Source organism: Quercus suber, unplaced genomic scaffold (genome assembly GCF_002906115.3).
Source record: "Quercus suber isolate HL8 unplaced genomic scaffold, Cork oak 2.0 scaffold_611, whole genome shotgun sequence".
NCBI classification, from domain to species: Eukaryota; Viridiplantae; Streptophyta; class Magnoliopsida; order Fagales; family Fagaceae; genus Quercus; species Quercus suber.
The window spans coordinates 136013-158818 of record NW_027070054.1 but is presented as its reverse complement, the minus strand read 5'-3'; the positions used below and the strand labels follow the sequence as shown (position 1 = coordinate 158818).

Genomic DNA, 22806 nt, shown 5'->3' with positions numbered 1-22806 from the left:
AGATAGGAGAGCAAAACTTTCTTCCCCTTTATTAGTTTGGATGAAGGATGTTCCTTTCAACTATCTTTCTCTTGTTATGGTTGATTTACCTGCTAATTACATAATGTCATTGATGGATTTATTCTTTAAAAAAAAAAAAAAGATTTATGTTGGTATTAGAATAAATAAAAAAAAGATGTGTTTTGGTTTTTTTTTGGATGTGGTTGTGCTTTAATTTGAGCCACAAACTCTTTTTTATTTTTATTTTAGAAATGTCAGTCATTATTCTTCTCTTCTTTATTGAGGAATTTTATTCTTTGTCATCACAGTCTATTGACAATTATTAAAAATCAAATTAGCCCATTATAAATTACATTTTTTTAGAAAAAATTATAAATTAATCATATGCATATCGATTTGTGTATTCTAAAATTTCCCAATAGATATGTGTATCGATTTTATTTATAGTATCTTAAAAAAGAAAAAAAGAAAGAAAAAAAAAGCTTATGTAACCAAACAAACAAAGGTGGTTAATTTTAGTTTTTTAACCTTCAATTTTCCATCTCTAACTAAACACATAGGGTGGAAAATAAAATATTTTTTATTCTCCCAGTTTTCCATTCTCTCACTATTTTCTATCCCTCACTTTTTCATTCTTTCAAACAAACAAAACCCTTAATGAGATACATGTTGCGTCAATACTACGTGAACTCTCTTCAACAAGTTTCACATAAGTAAAAAATTGTTGTACGTAAGCTAACACACGCAGTTACACACACGCCAAAACAACAGTATTCAAGACTTGGAGTCACGATTTCAAAATTTTGTGCACACACCCATTTGAAATCGTGTGAATTTGGAGTGTATGTGAAAAAAGACGTGGAGTAGAGTCTATGTAATGAACATTACTCTTCACAATAATATTCTCATACATCATCCCTACAACATCTAGACAACAACACATCACACAACTCTTCGGAAGAAGATATTTAGTAATAAATTAGCTTCTGAGCACGCACTCATGCACATGCTTAGAGACTCTTCTAGTTTTTGGGTAAATTTTAATAATTTGCGTTCATTATAATTTGGGATCACTACATTTTTCAATCACAAAAAAACTTATGGGTGTGATGAGTATTATGCACTTGTGGGTGAAATAATTTTTTCATCACACCCCTAAGTTTTTTTTTTTTTTTGGTAATTCGAAAATGTAGTAATCCAAAATTATAATGGATGCAAATTATTAAAATTTATCCAAAAAATAAAAGAGCCTCTGAGCACACACATGAGCACATGCTCAAAGGCTAGTGATAATTGAAAATTATAAACCTTTACCCAAAAAAGGAAGAAGAAGAAGAAGAAGAAGCTAGTTTAGAGTTGAGGATCATTGTATCCCATTTTCTACGGGAGTAAAAAAAAAAAAAAAAAAGGTCTATGGCCTAGTGCTTAAATAATAGAGTAAAATAAAAGGTAAGAATGTGGATGAAAATTTGCCATGGTTTAAAATCTTGAGACACAATACTTAAAATTGTTGTGGGAATATCCATTACAAAAAAATGTTGTGCAAATGTCCATTACCAAAAAAAAAAAAAAAAATCCAAATACACTCCCCATTTTGGTTATAAAAATGGGAAAATATATTCTACGCAATATATATCTTCCCATTGTAATTGTGATTTATTTTTAGTTTTTTTTTTTCACATGATTTTTCCTAAATAAAAAAAATTTATAAAATTTCACAGCATAGTCCTCACACTAAAAATAAACAAAAACAAAACAGAACTTTTTTTTTTTTTTTTTTTTGAGAAGACAAAGATGAAGCCACCATAAATCATTTCCAAATCCTTTCATATGGATATGACTTTAAGCATTTGATACATTATATGAACTTACATTTAGAGGATAGGGCATATTAAAGAGAAAGAGAGAAAGAATAATAGAGAATCCATAGAAATCAAGGCATTACCTAAAAATGTCAATTAGATTTCATGGAAAAGTAAAATGTAAAATAATAAGTTCAAAGAATGCAAAAAAAAAAAAAAAAAAAAAAAGATTCGTGAAATGTAAGTCTTCAACCATGAAATTTCTAAAGCATCAACGTGTAGAAAAAAAAGTTTATGGTTCCTTAGCATCCAAAGAAACAATTTTTATTTAATTGAACAATGACCAAAAGAGATAGTGTTTATTTACTTAATTGGTATCTAATGAAAATTGTAACGCTCACAAATGCCTTTGTTTGGGATCTGCTTATTTTATTGAAAGTGAAAACTTTATGTTGAAAGTAATGTAAATAAATGTATAAGTTAGCTGAAGTAGTACAGTGAGATCCATGAATAGAACCAAAAAGTGCAATGGGACCCATGAATAGTAACAAAAATAAGCTAAATAGTAAAATAAGTTGGCTTTTTAATTTGGAATCAAAAACACACTACATCTTTGAAAATCCATTCTAAATCAAATTGTATATGAACAACAACTAGTTTTCATTTTCATGTGTATTGCATCATCCTATGAAGCAAGGGACCCCAATTAAATAAGAATTACCAATCAAATAAACTTCTAGATTTATGTATTTGAAGTGTTACCTATTAATTATTATAAGACCTGGGAGTGAGAATTGCACTAACTGCATGTAACAAAAACGGCTGCAGAATTCCCCAGGGAAAGTGGCACCACTGTGTATGTTCCTAAAATAAAAGCTGGCATCGATGTTTAGATAGACCAATATGCCAAAGCATGGGCATATTTTGTAATTTTTCAATTAAAGAAAAAGTGTAAGGCTTATTTAACTATAGGATGAAGAACAAATAAGATGCTAAACTTATACGATATTTTTATCATTTGTCATTGTCAGTGTCAAAATTTTTGGGAACCTACTTTAACAAATTGTGAACACTTCAATTTTCATTTTCAAAAACAAAGTAAGAGGAAAAAAAAAACCAAAAATTTATTGTAAGCAATATTCATTTAAATGCTACTCTGCCTGTCTGCCATGGCTACTGCAGTCACGTTGTAGTGATCGGGTTTTGGGGTTGGTTTGTAGTTGTTGCCTTGTTGGGAAGGAGATGGGGTGGAAGAAGAAGAAGAGCGAGGAGGTAGTTTTGGTGTGTAGTGTGTGCATAGGAAACAGATAAACTGTATGTGGGTTAGTGGGATGTTTTAGATTTTTGGGATTTGTATGTGTTTACCCATGCCATTTTTTTAAAAAAAATTTAAATTTGCACAAAAGATGGGAGTGTTTTTTTTAAGAATTAAAAGAAAAAGTGGACGGATAGGGATTTTTTTTCTTAAATTTTTTTATAGTTAAACCTATTTAATTGATGTGATAATTCATAATCTATTTTTAAATTTAAAAAAAAATAATAATAATAATTGTACAATTATTTTGAAAAAGTGAGTTAGTGAGAGAGTGTTCTTATCTTATAGATAATGTTTTAGTGTAAGTTAATGAGTAGTTATTTTTTATATACGTATTTCATTTATTAAATTTTGGTAGGAATGACATGGTATCATTTTGGGTCCGTTTGGTTCCCGTAAAATATTTTCCGAAAAATACCTATTTTCTGAAAATGCTATTTTCCGGAAAAGAAAAATATTTTCAAGTGTTTGGTTGTATTATGAAAATTGTTGTAGAAAATATTTTCATGTGTTTGGTTCTATTAGGAAAATGCTATTTTCCTACAATTTTTCACTTTTTCTCATCTATTTTCTCAGCATCAAAACAAATTTTGTTACAAAAAATTTCAAAATCACAGCCAATTCATCAACAAATTCCGGCAATCAAAAGTCACAACCACCAAAACATCACCACCACACCACCACAACAACAACAACAATCAAACTTTAAAACAAAAAAACTGAGAGATCGAAGAAGAGGGAGTGACAGGTCTAGGTCTGGGAAGACGAAGAGGTGCGATGGCGAGATCGAGGAGGCGATGGGTCTGGGTTGAGCGGCGTTGGAGCGATCGGCATGGTTCTGCAATTTCCCTTTGATTGATCGGCGCGATGCGATGGCGAGGTGCGAGACCGGTGCAATGGCGAGGTGCTGCGATTAGCGCGAGACCGGTGTGATGGCGCGGTGCGATGGCTAGATCGAGGATCGGTGCGAGACTAGTGCGATTGTCGAACTCGGAGTGAGCTCTCCTTCTCTCTTCTTTCTCTCATTCTTTCCCTCTTTTGCGTTTTCTGGAAATGGTTTGAAGGGAAAATAAAACTGTAAAACCATTTCCAGGTCAAAGCCATATTTTACACAGTCAAAGGAAATTGATTTCCGAAAAATGCTATTTTCAAAATCAACCAAATAGCCTATTTTACGGAAAATAATTTCCTGAAATCATTTTCACCAAAAACGAATGCAGCCTTTTATGTAAATGCTTTTACAAAAATAGCTTTTCTTCCGGAAGACTCCTGTAGAATCCATTGCCTATCAACGTTAGGAAGCGTACCTATCACGCTTAATTTGAATATATGTTACTGATTAATAATTAAGTCGGACCCATCGCCTACGCACTAGAAGTCTCGGTACTCTTCCAAGAGTTCCAAGTGTCTTTGCATTTGATTCTCAAAATATAAAGTTTCTTCTCATTCTCCAGATTTTCACTTGTCTTTACCATTTGCTTCAATGCCTAGAGTTCTGTGACAATGGCGGACGAGGTGGTTCTGCTGGATTTCTGGCCAAGCATGTTTGGGATGAGGGCTAGGAAGCACGGGTGCGTTTCGGGACTCGAGCGCGGGTGCGGGTGCGGGACTCGGCAATTTTTGAAAAAGGTGGGTGCGGGTGCGGCGGGACTCGGCGATTAAAAAATTATTAAAAATATATTTATTTATATTTTTAATATATTGCTAAGCACACTTTTTCACATTATATAAACATATACCAAATTTAAGAGCAATAGTAGATAATAATTAAAACAAGATGTTCATAAATTCAATACAACCCACAAGATTAAAACTAAAACATTCCATAATGTTTGGAAATTAGACTACAACTCACAAGTTCGAAACTAAAACAAAATAAAGATAATCAGCAAGACAATCAACAAGACAATCAAACACTAACATCATCATCCTCAATATCAATAGCTTGACTTCGAGCTTCACTTCGAACTTCACTTTCACTAGTAGTAGCACTAGTGTTAGCATTCCCAATAACCATGGCCTCCAACTCTGGCATATCCAAGANTGCACCGGAAGAGTCGCAGCTCCAGCCCCCAGCACCTCCGCCCCAGATTTTGACTGTGCACACCAAGTCATCCTCTGTCCCCACAGTATCAGACCTTCAAACCGAGTCTCATGACCCGAAGAGGAAAAGACCTTCTAAGGGTAAGGAGCCTATGGATGGGAGCAAATCCCATTCCTCGCCCGAGGAGGGTAGACTTCGCAGGCCTCCAAAGCAACTGAAGCTCGGTGGTCAACGGAAAGGTAAGAAGATCATCCAGCAGTCCGAGGCTCAAGCCTGGCTGCCCGCTGCGGGAATCTCAAGGGGCCGAGGGGGCTCTTGTAGCCAATGCCTTGGAGAAATCTCTTCTTCTTCCTACTGACATGGCCGAGCTAAGAAATATGAGTGGGTCAGAGGTTGTCCTTGACCTTAAGAAATACCTAGGCATGGTGGGTCCTTTGGCACCAATTTACTTTATTCGAATTTTGTCACTTAGTACCTTCCTTTCTTTTCACGGAGTTACTTGTTTTCATTGGCAGGCTATCCAGGCTCTTTTCAGGTTAGATGAGGAGATCGATGGCCAGAGCAATGCCTAAGCGCAAAGCATGACAAGTTCTTGGAAGCTGCTAATACCCTCAAGAGATCTGAGGCCGACCTAAAAAAGGCAACCGAGGATCTGGAGGAGATGATGAAGGCTAGGGACGCTGCTGCCTCCGATCTAGCCGTGGCCAGGAAGCAAGCTGAGGATCAAAATAATCGCTTGCAAGACGTTGAGGGTCAACTACAGACTGCCAAAGAGGACATTGCCTATATGAAGGAAAAGCTGACCGTGGCAATCCATGAGAAAGGTGTTGCCGAGTATGCCAGGGATGAGGCTGTGAGAGCTAAAGACGAGGCGGTATTTGCAAAAATAGACGCTGAGCGCTCTGTAGAACAGGCAGAGGAGGAGGCTTTCGCAGATGGGGTGGCTAAGACTGAAGCCATCTTTCGGGCTCAAGTTCCTGCGGTGTGCAGGCATTACTGTTCTCAGACTTGGCATGAAGCCCTCAACCAAGCAGGGGTTGATGCCTCATTTGACCTTAGGAGGGAGGATAGGGTATATTACCCTATTGCAATTCGCGAGACTACCCCTGCTGCTCCCGAGGAGGGGTCCTCATTACCAGCGGTTGAGAGTCACGATAAGACCGCCGAGGATATATCTTTAACTGACCAACCATCCGAGGAGATTGAACCCAGAGGACGTTGGGGGAGTTAGAGCCGAGGGTCAGGAAATACCATAAGATGTGGTGAGGCCTCCTGCGGACCCTTCGATTCAAAGCCCTTAGGCCTTGGCTAAAGCCTTTTAATTTGCTTATCGAATTAATTTGCCTACTGAGTTGGGGAGACTAGTATACGACATAGGATAATTTTGTTTATTTTCTCTTTTATCTTCTCGTTTATCTCATTTTGTTTCTTGCCTCAGTGGCGTTGTAAGGAAGTTGTATACTTTCCGTTTCAACTGAATACTTAATACTTTGCTTCCAACTAATGATATTTTCTTTTATTTGCTTTACTATAATATTCTGCTCTATATTCGTGTCCTATTCTGGAGTTAGCCTCATGAAACCATCTGTTATCCTTTAAATATAAATCTAAAAACCGTTTTGTAGCTTGACTCTAGGTAACGCTTTGATTTTTCTCCAGATAGTTACTTTCTCCATGGGTTCGAGTCCGAGGACTATGCAATACCCTGGTTATGTCTAGTACTTTTATTTTTCTATAAGTATCTAATTTTCCATAGGTTTGGGTCCGAGGACCATGCAATACCTTGGTTCTGTCTAGTACTTCTATTTTTCTATAAGTATCTAGTTTTCCATAGGTTTGGGTCCGAGGACCATGCAATACCTTGGTTCTGTCTAGTACTTTTATTTTTCTATAAGTATCTAGTTTTCCATAGGTTTGGGTCCGAGGACTATGCAATACCTTGGTTCTGTCTAGTACTTCTATTTTTCTATAAGTATCTAGTTTCCCCATAGGTTTGGGTCCGAGGACCATGCAATACCTTGGTTCTGTCTAGTACTTCTATTTTTCTATAAGTATCTAGTTTTCCATAGGTTTGGATCTGAGGACCATGCAATACCTTGGTTCTGTCTAGTACCCAGGTATAATGGTGTGAATAGTTTTACCATAGGCTTAGGTCCGAGGACCATGCAATACTTTGGTTCTGTCTACCACTTCTATTTTTCTGTAAGTATCTAGTTTCCCCATAGGTTTGAGTCCGAGGACCATGCAATACCTTGGTTCTGTCTAGTACCCAGGTATAATGGTGTGAATAGTTTTACCATAGGCTTAGGTCCGAGGACTATGCAATACCTTGGTTTTGTCTACCACTTCTATTTTTCTGTAAGTATCTAGTTTCCCCATAGGTTTGAGTCCGAGGACCATGCAATACCTTGGTTCTGTCTAGTACCCAGGTATAATGGTGTGAATAGTTTTACCATAGGCTTGGGTCCGAGGACCATGCAATACCTTAGTTCTGTCTACCACTTCTATTTTTCTGTAAGTATCTAGTTTTCCCATAGGTTTGAGTCCGAGGACCATGTAATACCTTGGTTCTGTCTAGTACCCAGGTATAATGGTGTGAATAGTTTTACCATAGGCTTGGGTCCGAGGACCATGCAATACCTTGGTTCTGTCTACCACTTTTATTTTTCTGTAAGTATCTAGTTTCCCCATAGATTTGAGTCCGAGGACCATGGAATACCTTGGTTCTGTCTAGTACCCAGGTATAATGGTGTGAATAGTTTTACCATAGGCTTGGGTCCGAGGACCATGCAATACCTTGGTTCTGTCTACCACTTCTATTTTTCTGTAAGTATAGGTTTGTCCTCGGACCGCTTTATTGGAGATGATTCCTCCTTGGGTCGGATTATGATCTTTACACGTGGCATTGATCTCGCCTCCAGCTCAAGGCCCCATCTTTTTCATTTATGAAGCGCCCTTTGTCCATTCGTGTTCCGCGCTTGACGCTTCGGTGAGCGAAACGCGCCTTCATTAATGTCCTCGTGAATTAACAGGAGTCCAACGGTCTATGGCCTCCTTGGAAATTGGTAGCTTCATTATTTGCCCAGCTGATAATTCTCTTTTCGAATTCTGCATGAATTAATTCTCACCAACCCTCATCCCTTATATAAGGTGGGGAGATGGTTTCTCCACAATCCATGAACCTCCCAACACAAACAAAAAGAAAAACACATCCTTTCAGCTCCCCAATCCCTTTTAACAACCCCGCCGGAATTGTGACTGGAGTTGGCAAATATGAGGCGGCTTTGGCGGGTGTGAGGACATCCGTGCCAAGAGCCATTATGGCCGCAGCCCCCACTGGACTTCCGGTGCGGCAGAGTCTAGGCGTAACCCCGATGGTGCCATACAAGGTGGCCCGGAGGGATGTTGTTAGAGTACCTAACGTCTCTCCTCGGAGTGCACCCCCGACGAAGAAGACGTGCGAATTCATCTCATGGGCGGTGCTCGAGTGTTGCCGTCTCCAACGGCCAACACTCGTGAGGATTGGAGAGAATCAAGGGATCATCATGAGGGAAGGTATCCCAGAGCCCCTGCATCTGCTCCTCTCTTTGTTCCAGCTCCGCCGCGCCGAGAAGGGAGTTGTTGGTGGCCTGGAAACAAGATGGCCCTCCCCCTTCCCTGCTTTTTGTGTCAAGCTCTCCCATTCTCTTTATACCAATAAAAGCACGGCTTGACACTTCCTTCTGGCTAGTTTTTTTAGGGCGGCTCCACCTGGGCCTCTGATTGTAGAACTAGCTGGTAAGATTAGCTTGTAAATTTGTTTGTGAAACATGCCTGCCTAAGCCTCTGATTGTAATTTGTACTGTTTCTATTTATAAAATAATAATATCAAGATTTCTCTTTTCGCTGTCAATTTTTTTTTTTTTTTTTTACTTCGCCAGCCTACTGTAAAACGACCACTTAGAACAATCGCTTGGTGCGCCGGCCAGCACCCTAATCCTCCCCACAGACGGCGCCAGTTGAAGGGACTCAATTTGGATTTGACCTTGAGTATGAATGGGTTTTCAGCCTAACAAGCCCAAACAATAAATTTATAGAGAGTGGGTTAAAGGTTTAGGCGCTGGCCGTCGTTCATCAAGCATGAACTCTTTTTTATAAAAGAAAATACTTAGAGTTTCTTTACAACTGGGGGATGCTCCTCGGCCCATGGCCGAGGAGCCCCTTTTCTTCTCCTTCTTCCCCCCCCCCCCTTTCTTTACTTTACTTGCTTTTCTTATATAGTCTTCATCTTCCTATCTCCTTCTTCCATCTGTTGATCACCCATTCGCCTCTCTTCTCCCGTTCATCCCATCAGAGGCCTTATCGGTACTCAAGTGGTTCACTCTGATCGACGTTACCCTGCTAAGGGGTTATATCCCCATTAATGCGGCCAGAGGGGTTAGGTGAATACATTAAGTGTGAATGTGACAGCTTGCTCTGGGCTTATCCCTCCCAAAAATTATCCTTAGTATGCCGAGGACGAAGAGGTCCTCGGCGTGGGTCAAAAAAGAGGCTTTCCCTAACTTAGCCTGGGCTGGTCAGTCTTCCTCGGCGCTGGCCTTGGGCCTACTACGCGATGGGCTGTGGCTGTCAGGCCCACGGGCCTCACAGTTAAGTACTTTATAACGTAATAGTTTTTAATTTGTCAATAGACCTAGATTTAGTATTATAATTAGGATAAAAATTTACTAATTGGTTAAAGATTTCTTCCATTATTTTATTTATTTATATGATATATTATATGCTTTTATCAAACTATTCGTCTATTATATTATATGTTATATTATAAAATATCTATCAATTAAAAAAATAAGAATATAAGAAGAAGAATCACATACATATATTACATGGAGAGTAGAGAAAAAAAATAGTTACTTTCACAAAATTAGAAGAGAGAGAAAGAGATATGCCTTTACTATGTTAATTAACATTGCTAAGTGTGAGGTTTTTAACCATACACGTGGACAGTAGATTTTCTTGAAATTGAAGCAACTTAGGTTTCATTTGGATAGCTTATTTTTTGACGACTTAATTTACTATTTAGCTTATTTTTGCTATTATTTATGGCCTCACTATACTTTTTGGTACTGTTTATGAGTCATATTGTACTATTTCAGCTAACTTTTACCTTTATTTACAATATTTTTAACAAAAAAGTTTTCAATTTTAATAAAATAAGTGGATCCCAAATAGACCTGTAAACTCAAAGTGAGTTGCTTAACAATTCAATTGTAGAGTTGCTAGTGGTGTTGTGTTTTGTAGTGGCGTAATTTTTGAGAAACACTGCTATCATAGCCAAAGTAAGCAAGATGAATTATTATTATTATTTCTTTTTAACGACGTAGGAGCAAAGGTCATAATTTTTTTTTTTTGAGATAATTGTTAAAAACTATATGTTTATAACAAGTTAATGAATACCCAATTAATTTAAGTTATAAATAATTAAAAAAAAAATTAACGGGAGAAGGGGGCTAGAAGGATAAAAAAATTTGAGTCCCCCCCCCCCCTTAAAAAATAGGATTACTCATTACAAATCCATATATTTCAACTCATTACAAATTCATATATATATATATATATTAGAGAGGGACAAAAAGATTAGTTATCAAGTGAACATGAACCATTATTTATACCCAAAGGGTTATTACCCTCCAATAGGTACCAATAAAGAGTTACAATGTTTTAAAAAACATCCATTAGGTGCAGAACCCTTTCAAAAGTTCATAACAATTACTAAAAAATTTAGTAGAAAACTCTTATCGCAATCTCGATTGATCAAACTAGGTGTTGAGCTAGCAATCGAAAGATCTTGATTGATCGAGCTAGTAGTTAAACTGATAGCAACTTTTAAAACCAATTCCTTCAACACTTTGATCGGTCAAAAATTCCTAAACTTGAATTTCACATTATTATTTTATACAAATGATATACTCTCCAAACTTATATATCATTTTTATACCCTATCATTGTATATGCTTATATATAGAACAAACTTTTTATAGAGTTATACTTTTTCTCATATTTATTGGCAAGGTAATATTGTAGCACATACCTTAGCTAGGAGAGCAAAACTTTCTTCCCTTTTGTTAGTTTGGATGAAGGATGTTCCTTTCAACTATCTTTCTCTTGTTATGGTTGATTTACCTACTAATTACATAATTTCATTGATGGATTTATTCTTTAAAAAAAAAAGAAGATTTATGTTGATATTTAAAAAAAGAAAAGAAAAAAAAAACATGTGTTTTGGTTTTTTTTTGGATGTGGTTGTGCTTTAATTTGAGCTACATACTCTTTTTTATTTTTATTTTAGAAATGTCAATCACTATTCTTCTCGTCTTTATTGAGGATGTATTTTATTCTTTGTCATCACAGTCTATTGACATTTATATATATATATATATATAAAAAATTAGCCCATTATAAATTATTTTTTTAGAAAAAATTATAAATTAATTATGTGTGTATCTATTTGTGTATTCTAAAATTTCCTAATAGGTATGTGTATCAATTTTATTTACAGTATCTTGAAAAAAAAAAACTTATGTAACCAAACAAACAAAGGTGGGTTAATTTTAGTTTTTTATCCCTCAATTTTTATCTCTAACTAAACACATAGGGTGGAAAATAAAATATTTTTTATTCTCCCAGTTTTCCATTCTTTCACTATTTTCTATCCCCCACTTTTCTCGTTCTTTCAAACTAACAAAACCTTAATGAGATACGTGTTGCATCAATACTACGTGAACTCTCTTCAACAAGTTTCACATAAGTAAAAAATTGTTGTACGTAAGCTAATACACATAGTTTTGCACACACACCCCCAAAACAACAATATTCATGATTGGAGTCACAATTTCAAAATTTTGCGCACACACCCATTTGAAATTGTGTGAATTTGGAGTGTATGTGAAAAAAGATGTGGATTAGAGTCTATGTAATGAACATTACTCTTCGCAATAATATTCTCATACATCATCTCTACAACATCTAGAGAACAACACACAACACAACTCTTTGAAAGAAGATATTTAGTAATAAACTAGCCTTTGAGCACGCGCTCATGCGCATGCTTAGAGGCTCTTCTCTTTTTTGGGTAAATTTTAATAATTTGCATCCATTATAATTTGGAATCACTATATTTTCCAATCACCAAAAAAAAAAAAAAAAAAAAAAACTATGGGTGTGATGATTATTATGCTTGTGGGTGAAATAATTTTTTCATCACACCCCTAGATTTTTTTGTGATTCAAAAATGTAGTAATCCAAAATTATAATAGATGTAAATTATTAAAATTTATCCAAAAAATAGAAGAGCCTTTGTGTACACGCATGAGCGCGTGCTCAAAGGCCAGTGATAATTGAAAACCTTTACCCAAAAGAAGAAGAAGAAGAAGAAGAAGAAGAAGCTAGTTTAGAGTTGAGGATCCTTGTAACCCATTTCTACGGGAGTAAAAACAAAGGTCTATGGTCTAGTGCTTAAATAACAGAGTAAAATAAAAGGTGAGAATGTGGATGAAAAATTTGCCATGGTTTAAAATCTTGAGACACAATACTGAAAATTGTTGTGGGACTATCCATTACAAAAAATTGTTGTGGGAATATCCATTACAAAAAATTGTTGTGGGAATATCCATTACAAAAAATTGTTGTGCGAATGTCCATTACCAACAAAAAAAAAAAAAAAAAAAAAAAAAAAATTACAAATACACTCCCCATTTTGATTATAAAAAAAGGAAAATATATTCTACTCAATATATATTTTCCCATTGTAATTGTGATTTATATTTAGTTTTTTTTTTTTTTTTTTCACATGATTTTTCCTAAATAGGAAAATTTTATGAAATTTCACAGCATAAACATAATCCTCACACGAAAAATAAACAAAAACAAAACAGAACTTTTTTTTTTTTTTGAGAAGACAAAGATGAAGCCACCATAAAGCATTTCCAAATCCATTCATATGGATATGACTTTAAGCATTTGATACATTATATGAACTTACATTAAGATGATGAGGAATATTAAAGAGAAAGAGAGAAAGGATAATAGATTTCATCGAAAGCAGTAAGCGTATAACCACATATTTCATATTTACGCAATTTTCTAAACTTCCCTTGCCCTTCTTTTATCCCCTGATCCCCTTCCTAATTTCATATTCCTCCTAAAATGGTGATAGAAACAAATACCAATGCCTTGGTGCAAATCAAACTGACTTATGAATTTCGGGCAAATAGTTTTTCTTGCTATCATCATCTAGGGCAGACCTCCCAGCTCCTAAGATAGATAGAAAGAAAAAAAAAATAGAGAATTCATAGAAATCAAGGCATTACCTAAAAATGTCAATTAGATTTCATGGAAAAGTAAAATGTAAAATAATAAGTTCAAAGAATGCTTTAAAAAAAAAAAAAAAGCTTCGTGAAAAGTAAGTCTTCAACCATGAAATTTCTAAAGCATCAATGTGTAGAAAAAAAAAAGTTTATGGTTCCTTAGCATCCAAAGAAACAATTTTCTTTAATTGAACAATGACCAAAAGAGAGAGTGTTTATTTACTCAATTGGTATCTAATGAAAATTGTAATGCTCACAAATGCCTCTGTTTGAGATCTGCTTATTTTACTGAAATTGAAAACTTTTTGCTGAAAATACTATAGGTAAAAGTTAACTGAAATAGTATAGTGGGACTCATAAATAGTATCAAAAAATACAATGAAACTTATGAATAGTAGCAAAAATAAGCTAAATAGTAACAAAAATAAGCTAAATAGTAAAATAAGCTGATTTTTTAATTTGGCGACAAACACACACTACATCATTGAAAATCCATTCTAAATCAAATTGTATATGAACAACAACCAATTTTCATTTTCATGTGTATTGCATCATCCTATGAAGCAAGGGATCCCAATTAAATAAGAATTACTAATCAAATAAACATATAGATTTATGTATTTGAAGTGTTACCTATTAATTATTATAAGATCTGGGAGTGAGAATTGCACTTACTGCGTACAACAAAAACGGCTGCAGAATTCCCCCAGGAAAGTGGCACCACTGTGTATGTTCCTAAAATAAAAGCTGGCATCAATGTTTAGATAGACCAATATGCCAAAGCATGAGCATATTTTGTAATTTTTCAATTAAAGAAAAAGTGTAGGGCTTATTTAACTATAGGATGGAGAACAAATAAGATGCTAAATTTATACGAAACTTTTATCATTTGTCATTGTCAGTGGCAAAATTTTTGTAAACCTACTTTAACAAATTGTAAACACTTCAATTTTCATTTTCAAAAACAAAGTAAGGGGAAAAAAAAAAACCAAAAATGTATTGTTAGCAATATTCATTTAAATGCTACTTTGCCTGTCTGCCATGGCTACTGCAGTCACGTTGTAGTGATCAGGTTTTGGGGTTGGTTTGTAGTTGTTGCCTTGTTGGGAAGGAGATGGAGTGGAAGAAGAACAGTGAGGAGGTAGTTTTGGTGTGTAGTGTGTGCATAGGAAACAGATGAACTATATGTGGGTTAGTGGGAGGTTTTAGATTTTTGGGATTTGTATATGTGTTTATCCATGCCGATTTTTGTTTTGTTTTTTTTTTTAATTTGCATAGAAGATGGGAGTTTTTTTTTGGCTTTTTTTTTTTTAAGAATTAAAAAAAAAGTGGACGAATGGGAATTTTTCCTAAAATATTTTGTAGTTAAACCTATTTAATTGATGTGATAATCCATAATTTATTTTTCTATTTAAAAAAATAATAAATTTATAGTTGTTTTAAAAATGTGAGATAGTGAGGGAGTGTTTTTATTTTATAAGTAATAATTTAATGCAAGTTAAACGTGTCAATGAGTGGTTATTTTTTATACACGTATCTCATTTTATGCAAAATGCTTTTTCAAAAATAGCTTTTCTTCCGGAAGATTCATGTAGAACCCATTGTCTATCAAGTATCAACATTAGGAGGCGTACCTATCACGCTTAATTTGAATATATCTTATTGATTAATAATTAAGTCGGACCCATCGCCTCCGCACTAGAAGTCTCGGTACTCTTCCAAGAGTTCCAAGTGTCTTTGCATTTGATTCTCAAATTATAAAGTGTCTTCGCATTGTCGAGATTCTCACTTGTTTTTACCATTTGCTTCAATACCTAGAGTTCTGTGACAATGGCGGACGAGGTGGTTCTGTTGGATTTCTGGCCAAGCATGTTTGGGATGAGGGTCAGGATTGCTCTGGCGGAGAAAGGTATCGAGTATGAGTACAAGGAAGAGGACCTGATGAACAAGAGTCCTCTGCTTTTAGAGATGAACCCCATTCACAAGAAAATCCCAGTTCTCATCCACAATGGGAAACCGGTATGTGAGTCCCTCATCATTGTTCAGTACATAGATGAGGTCTGGAAGACCAAGTCTCCATTGTTGCCCACTGATCCTTACCAGAGAGCTCATGCCAGGTTCTGGGCTGATTTTGTTGATAAGAAGGTACGTTTTCTGCAATTTCTATTCATTCTCTTTCCTTTTGTATGTTCTGTTTTTGTTTTTGTATTTGTTTTTTAAAGATTGTTAAGTTAGATTCGTCAGATTTCTCTGGAAAAAAAAAATATTGTGTGTTTTGTTTAGATTCTATTATTAGAGGTTAGTATTTTGCAGGATGATGTTTGTAAGATTCAATTAGACATGATGACTCTAGTACTTAATTTGACCAAACATGAATAAAGTTTGAGAGTTCTAGCAAACCATAGAAAGTGTTGTGATTATAAAAATAAGTGAATTACTACTGATTTAATATATTTGAGTAAGATTAATGTCCTGCAATCAAGAGCATCTTATATGGGCCTTCCACCTTTGCTAAGGTTTCAAGTAAACTGGACTTGATTTGAAATTCACTACTGTCAATGTCATTGTTCATGCATGTTATATAATATGTGGGAATTGGTAGTAAAATGTGTGGAATATGTAGGTTTATGAAGTTTCAAGGAAGGTATGGGCCACAAAAGGAGAAGAAAAAGAGGCAGGCAAGAAGGAATTCCTTGAAATCTTCAAGATATTGGAGGGAGAGCTTGGTGACAAGCCTTACTTTGGGGGTGAAACATTTGCGTTTGTGGACCTTTCTCTTATCCCCTTCTACAGTTGGTTCTATGCAATTGAGACCTTTGGAGAATTCAACATGGAGGCAGAGTGCCCCAAGATTGTCGCATGGGCTAAGAGGTGCTTGCAAAAAGAGACTGTGGCCAAGATACTTCCTGACCAGAAGAAGGTTTATGAGTTTGTTGGACAAATGAGGAAAAGGTTTGGCTTGGAGTAGAGCAATGTTTAAGCCCAAATCTGGAAGTACCAGCATTTCTTAATGGTTTTGGATGGTTGTGTAATCTTGTTGGTTACATTTTGTGATGTTTTAAGTTTGAGTTAGTTTTGCCTCAAAAAAAAAAAAGAAAAAAAAAAAGAGATGGTTGTGTTTCATCTGGGTCCGTGCTAATCTTTGAATGTAAAGGGCATGTATGGTATTGTAATAAGAAAGACACTTTGTTGTGTCTGCTATGTTTTAGATGAAATTGTATCCTTATGTCTTTTGTGTGTGTATACTATTGGATATTTTACTCAAATAAAAAATATTTGTGATATGAAATGACCTTTTTCATCTAATTATTTCAGATTCATATATTAATAAAATTTAAATCTATTAATTAAATTTTCATTAGTAGAAAACTGCTATTTCATAATCTATTTAATTTATTTAATCTAAAAATTAAAATCCAAATAATTTTTTTATAGACATTTCTATCCAAAAGAAATAATAAAATATAATTATAAATTATGTAGCATCATTAGTAATACATTCACGTATATTACGAATTTGAACAAAAATTCCAAAAATAAAGAACGACTATATATATATATATATATTATTTTTTTTTTTTAATTTTAAGAAACGAATGACCATATATGTTAAGTTATATATTTTATTACATTTTAATTTAGTAGTATGCTATTTTTATTTTAATATAATTTTATATGTTATTATACACAAAAAAACTAATTAATTTCTATATATATATATATATAATTTCAGTAAGTATTTTCAAGCAAAGTAAATAACAAATGAAAGAAAAGATGATTTTAACTTAACAATATATATATATATATATATTATTATCTCATGATGTTTATATGAGAGATAAGTGGACCTAACTATGAATGTGAGAAGAGGGGGCACCATTCTCCATACTTCAGGAGTACCTAAGAATTACCCATAGGTGTACTAGAAAAGAGAGAAAAAAGCTACAAAATAAATTAAAAAGGAAAAATGCTTGACATAATGCTTACAAATTGATATTATTATCAATGTGATTGGTGGGTTTCAACTTCCTCACAAATGACTATCTGAATTATCTCTTTATAATTGATGATATATCAGTTTGTAAACTCAATTTAGTAAAACTTGTAATATCTGTAGTTGTACTACTTTTACAATAAATTCTAAGTGACAAGTTGTTATTGATTGTTATTGGTGGGCCAAAAATAAAATAAGTGGTGGTTTCAAATTAGAACCAATAAAAACTTACTACTTAGGATTTTTTGTAAAAGTTTTATAAAAATAATGTGGATGTAGTAATTAAAAAAAAAAAAAAAAAACACTCATTTTAGAGCATTTGCAGCAGATAATAGAAAAATGGTTCAATGTTACACATTTAAGCCGCAAAATCACTCACATTATCAGTCAAGTTAAAAATATGTAAATATAGTAACTATTTAAATTTACACCGACACTTATTTCACATTTAATTTTTTATTCTTTGTTTACATATCCTAGGATGAAAAAAAGAAAAGAAAAGTGGATAGTAGTTGATGTATGTAAAGAAAGAAGAAATAATAAAATTAAAAAAAAAAAAGTGGTATTTTAATAAAATAGATCACATGCCATGTGAAATTTTTAAAGTGACTATATAGAATATAAAAAAAAAAAAAATTATACTAAAGAGAATGAGATTAAAGAAAATAGTCAATTTAGGTAAAAAGAGAGTCAAGAGAGTCAAAGACGCAACTCAGAAACTCAAAACGAACTTGGGAATCAAACATGAGCAAAGCAATGACATCGTCCGGATAATGAAATGATCCAGAAACTCAAATACGGTCCCAATACACTTCGTAGTCGAAGTCATACTTTAGCATTGTTTTTATTATTGTTATTTTCTTACCAGCATACTTTAGCACTATTTAATTAATTATTAATGAAAGCCCGAACCACCGCCAATGACTATAAATTGACGCTCTCATCCAAGTCTCTTTGCACTCTCTCACACTTACTTTTGCTTTTCTCTCATTTGCTTCAACACCTAGAGTTCTATGACAATGGCGGGCGAGGTGGTTCTGTTGAATTTCTGGCCTAGCCTGTTTGGGCTGAGGGTCAGGATTGCTCTGGCTGAGAAGGGTATCAAGTATGAGTCCAAGGAAGAGGACTTGAGCAACAAGAGCCCTCTGCTTTTAGAGATGAACCCCATTATCAAGCAGATCCCAGTTCTCATCCACAACGGGAAGCCTGTGTGTGAGTCCCTCATCATTGTTCAGTACATAGACGAGGTCTGGAACGATCAGTCTCCATTGCTTCCCTCTGATCCTTACCAGAGAGCTCAAGCCAGGTTCTGGGCTGATTTTGTTGATAAGAAGGTACCTTTTGTACAATTTTTTTTCCTTGCGTTTTTCTTTTTCTCGGTTTTCATTGGTGTCCGAGTCTCATACATTTGACCCTTTTTTTTTTTTCTTTTTTCTTTTTTAGTTTTTTCATGTTCAGTTAGTACTTAATACTGCGTGAAATATTTTATGTTTATGTTTCTGAGGTTGGATTCGCTAGATGTCTTTTAAAAAATGTTATGTTGGAATGTTTATAGATTCTATTATAATTTACTAATTCGTAGGTCATGTCAAGGCGGTGATTCAATTAGACATGCAGGATGACTGTATAAAATATTTGACCAAAGAACTTACTAATTCTATGAAACTACATAAAATATTGTGATTAAAAAAAAAAATTGTGAATTTGGACTAAATCTTAAAACTCCTAGAGTTTTATCATTTGATAAGTAGTCTAAGATACTGGGTCTTGTTCTTCATCCATTAAGTTGTTCACCAAGGATTTCATATATTTGAGGAAGATTAAATAACAACCTAAAATATAAAATTCAGAAAATTACATGAAAATTTAAAAAAATTAAATTAAATTACAGTGGATAAAAGGCAACCCCATACTCTGTCCTACATCATCTTGAGAATTCACGGAAAAAAAAAAAATTCAAATATGATTTCCTACTGAAATTAAGGTACTTTTTTGAGATATGGAGCTTTTATATTGGCCTTCAATTCAAATTGTAATCTATCATTCCTCAGTTAAAGTTTTTCAATTCAAATTGAAATCTATTATTTACCATGTTCAATTTATGTTCAAGACCCCTTATTTCCTTCCAGTCTTAGCATTAGTCATGTTCAAGACCCATTCGTTTGTGTGTAAGTCACTAATTAAAATAAAAGTTAGGAGAGTTCTGTAGTCTCCCTCTATCATACAATCAAGAACATATTTTATGGGCCTTTCCCACTTGCTAAGTTCTAGAGAAACATTCAGTTTGCCCAGTAGACTTGATTTGAAATTCATTACTGTCATTCTTCATCCTAGTAACACAATGTGTGGAAAATTCAGGTTTATGTAGCTTCAAGGAAGGTATGGAGGCCAAAAGTAGAAGAGCAAGAGGAAGGCAAGAAGGAATTCCTTGAAACCTTAAAGACAATGGAGGGGGAGCTTGGCGACAAGCCTTACTTTGGGGGTGAAACATTTGGGTATGTGGACATTTCTCTTATTCCCTTCTACAGCTGGTTCCATGCCTACAAGGTCTTAGACAATATCAATATGGAGGCGGAGTGCCCCAAGATTATTGCGTGGGCTAAGAGGTGCATGCAGAGGGAGACTGTGGCCAAGACTTTTCCTGACCAGAAGAAGGTTTATGACTTTGTTGCTCAGACAAGGAAAAAGTATGTTTCGGCGTAGGCCTCAATCTGCTGGAAGTGCTAGCATATGATGGTTTTGGATGGTTATGTAATAGCGTTGTTTTTTTGTAATGTTTATGTTTGGATTTGTTTCATTAGCGTCCGTTTAGCTTGCAAGACACTTTGACGTGTCTGCTGAGCATTTCTAGAGGGCATGTATTGTACTGTTTAACTTGTAAGTTACTATGGTGTGTCTCTGCTGAGCCTTAGATCTAAAGGGCTTGTACCGAATCATAAATAAGAAAGACACTTTGTTGTGTGAGCTAAATTTTAGATCAAACTTATTCAAACTCTTCCATTTTGCCATCAAGTGTATACAAAAGTATCAGTACCAACAATCCGAGGAAACAAAACTTCCAACTTTTTACAATATTTTTTACACTCTTAACATAGAATGTTGTGATTGGGACAATTGCAAAACTGGCATAAGTGATAGTTTCATGTGAAAGCGATATCTGTTACAATAACAAGTTGTTACCTTAGCAAGTTTTGAAAAATATTGTGAAAAAAAAATTGTCTATGGTATATTATATGGTCATAAAAAAATAAAAATAAATAAAAATAGAAAGCATTACCGTATGTAGTGAATAATCACCAAAAAAATAAAAAATAAAAAATAAAAATACACTCATGTCACCCAAGTAATCATTAATAAGTGAATAATCACATATGAGAACCAATCCGTCAAATTCACGTGAAATGTTTTGTTTTTTTTTTCTGTCTATAGGCAAAAACTGAAAAACATATCTTCATTCTAATATCTTTTGGTGGAACAACTTTTCATGTAAAGTCAATTGAATAATTAAGGCACAAATCCATTCAATTTATCATAATAAAATAGAGTTTATAATACTGTTTTGAAGATTGGAAATCCGTAAGATCTATAGAAGAAACTACTTAGATTACTACACATAAAACATTTTCACAATCTTATAGTTGTGAATTAAATTTTCTAAGATTAGTGCTCTTATTTTTTTTTTCCCCTTGTTGTTAATGCTTTACATATTTCTAATCCATGTAAAGGCCAATCAAAAAATAATATTTGTTCACTTATGGCCACCTTGCATTTCATGAAGATCTATTAAGTAAACAATATGCTTTTATTTTTAAGAAGAAGTAAACAATATGCTATTTCTTCAATTCGCATATGGATTGTTGCAATACATGAAGCAAGTTGTGAATGTGTTTAGTTGAGATTGACAATTCAACATATTTAAGAACGATGTGAATTTTCATTAATCAAAGATAACTCGGCAATATTATACGAAGATAATGTAGTGTGTATCACTTATATTAGACATTCATTTCTAATAAAAAGTTCCTATAAATGTTTCCTAAATCAATACCCTAATTAAGACATTCATTAACTTTTTTCACTATTTAATGGTTTACTTTTGATAGAGGCATACTTTTGAGGATTCTTACCAGTGTTGAGCTGGGTGTGATTGTAAGAAATGCAATGAGGTTTGTGCTGTCAGTGGTGGTTGATATGTTTGTAGATTGAGATTATTGATTTTTTTAGGCTATTAAATTTATGTGACATAAATAAATTAAAATAATAATATAGTATGATATGATTGGACCTATTGTATGACAGGTTTATGTGAATTTTAACTGGCCTAGAAGGGTATGTATGGGACGAGGTGATTCTGCTAGACTCCTGGCTCAGTATGTATGGGATGAGGGTCAAGAGGACTTGAGTAACAAGAGCCCTCTGCTTTTAGAGGCGAACCCCATTCACAAGATGATCCCAGTTCTCATCCATAATGGGAAACCTGTGTGTGAGTCTCTCATCATTGTTCAGTACATAGATGAGGTCTAGAACGATAAGTCTCCATTGCTTCCCTCTGAGCCATACCAGAGAGCTCATGCCAGGGTCTGGGCTGATTTTGTTGATAAGAAGGTACCTTTAATGCCATTTGTTTTGTCTTTTACATTATTTTAATTTCTTTTCGTTCTGGGTTAACAGGTTTTAATTTCAAGGCAATGACATTTGAAAGATTTAATTTGAAATGAGTATATTTTCTATAAATTTCGTACTTTTTTTCTTGAGATTTAAAGAAATATTCTTCCCATCTCTATAGATTTGATTTAAAATTCATTACTGTTACTGTTCATCCTTGTAATGCAATGTGTGGAAAATACAGGTTAGTGGTGTTTCAAGGAAGTTATGGGCTACAAAAGGAGAAGAGCTAGAGGCAGGCAAGAAGGAATTCTTTGAAACCTTCAAGATATTGGAGGGGGAGCTTGGTGACAAGCCTTACTTTGGGGGTGAAACATTTGGGTTTGTGGACCTTTCTCTTGTCACTTTCTACAGCTGGTTCCATGCCTATGAGGTATTTGACAATATCAACATAGAGGCAGAGTGCCCCAAGATTATTGCATGGGCTAAAAGGTGCCTCCAAAAGGAGACTATGGCAAAGTCTCTTGCCGACTAGAAGAAAGTTTATGAGGCTGTTGTGCAATTGAGGAAAATACGTGGCTACGAGTAGAGAAATGGTTTAGCCCGAATTACAGTTTTCAGTGGCTGTGTAATAAAGTTCATTCATATTCACTACAAAAAAAATGTCTATTAGCGACCAAAAATTTGTGACGGACCCAGAA

The 22806-nt window shown here is 34.5% G+C and overlaps 3 protein-coding genes across 3 annotated transcripts; all 3 read left to right on the top strand.

The window, feature by feature from the left end:
* Positions 1–15183: 15183 nt before the first annotated feature.
* Positions 15184–16795, top strand: LOC111991587 (probable glutathione S-transferase parC). Its single transcript, XM_024023370.2, has 2 exons — positions 15184–15651; positions 16130–16795. The coding sequence occupies exons 1-2, from the start codon at positions 15337–15339 to the stop codon at positions 16472–16474; spliced, it is 660 nt and encodes a 219-aa protein (XP_023879138.1). The 5' UTR covers positions 15184–15336; the 3' UTR covers positions 16475–16795.
* A 1639-nt stretch (positions 16796–18434) lies between these two features.
* LOC111991595 (glutathione S-transferase U19) lies at positions 18435–20470 on the top strand. Its single transcript, XM_024023382.2, has 2 exons — positions 18435–18834; positions 19859–20470. The coding sequence occupies exons 1-2, from the start codon at positions 18514–18516 to the stop codon at positions 20201–20203; spliced, it is 666 nt and encodes a 221-aa protein (XP_023879150.1). The 5' UTR covers positions 18435–18513; the 3' UTR covers positions 20204–20470.
* Positions 20471–21835: 1365 nt separating this feature from the next.
* LOC111991490 (probable glutathione S-transferase parC) lies at positions 21836–22640 on the top strand. Its single transcript, XM_065765152.1, has 2 exons — positions 21836–22018; positions 22350–22640. The coding sequence occupies exons 1-2, from the start codon at positions 21836–21838 to the stop codon at positions 22638–22640; spliced, it is 474 nt and encodes a 157-aa protein (XP_065621224.1).
* The last annotated feature ends 166 nt before the right edge of the window (positions 22641–22806 follow it).

Coding starts and splice junctions, on each gene's coding strand:
- LOC111991587 (XM_024023370.2), top strand. CDS start 15,337: ATGGCGGACGAGGTGGTTCTGTTGGATTTCTGGCCAAGCATGTTTGGG. Junction 15,652..16,129: donor CTGATTTTGTTGATAAGAAG/GTACGTTTTCTG, acceptor TGGAATATGTAG/GTTTATGAAGTTTCAAGGAA.
- LOC111991490 (XM_065765152.1), top strand. CDS start 21,836: ATGGGACGAGGTGATTCTGCTAGACTCCTGGCTCAGTATGTATGGGAT. Junction 22,019..22,349: donor TTGTTCAGTACATAGATGAG/GTCTAGAACGAT, acceptor TGGAAAATACAG/GTTAGTGGTGTTTCAAGGAA.
- LOC111991595 (XM_024023382.2), top strand. CDS start 18,514: ATGACAATGGCGGGCGAGGTGGTTCTGTTGAATTTCTGGCCTAGCCTG. Junction 18,835..19,858: donor CTGATTTTGTTGATAAGAAG/GTACCTTTTGTA, acceptor TGGAAAATTCAG/GTTTATGTAGCTTCAAGGAA.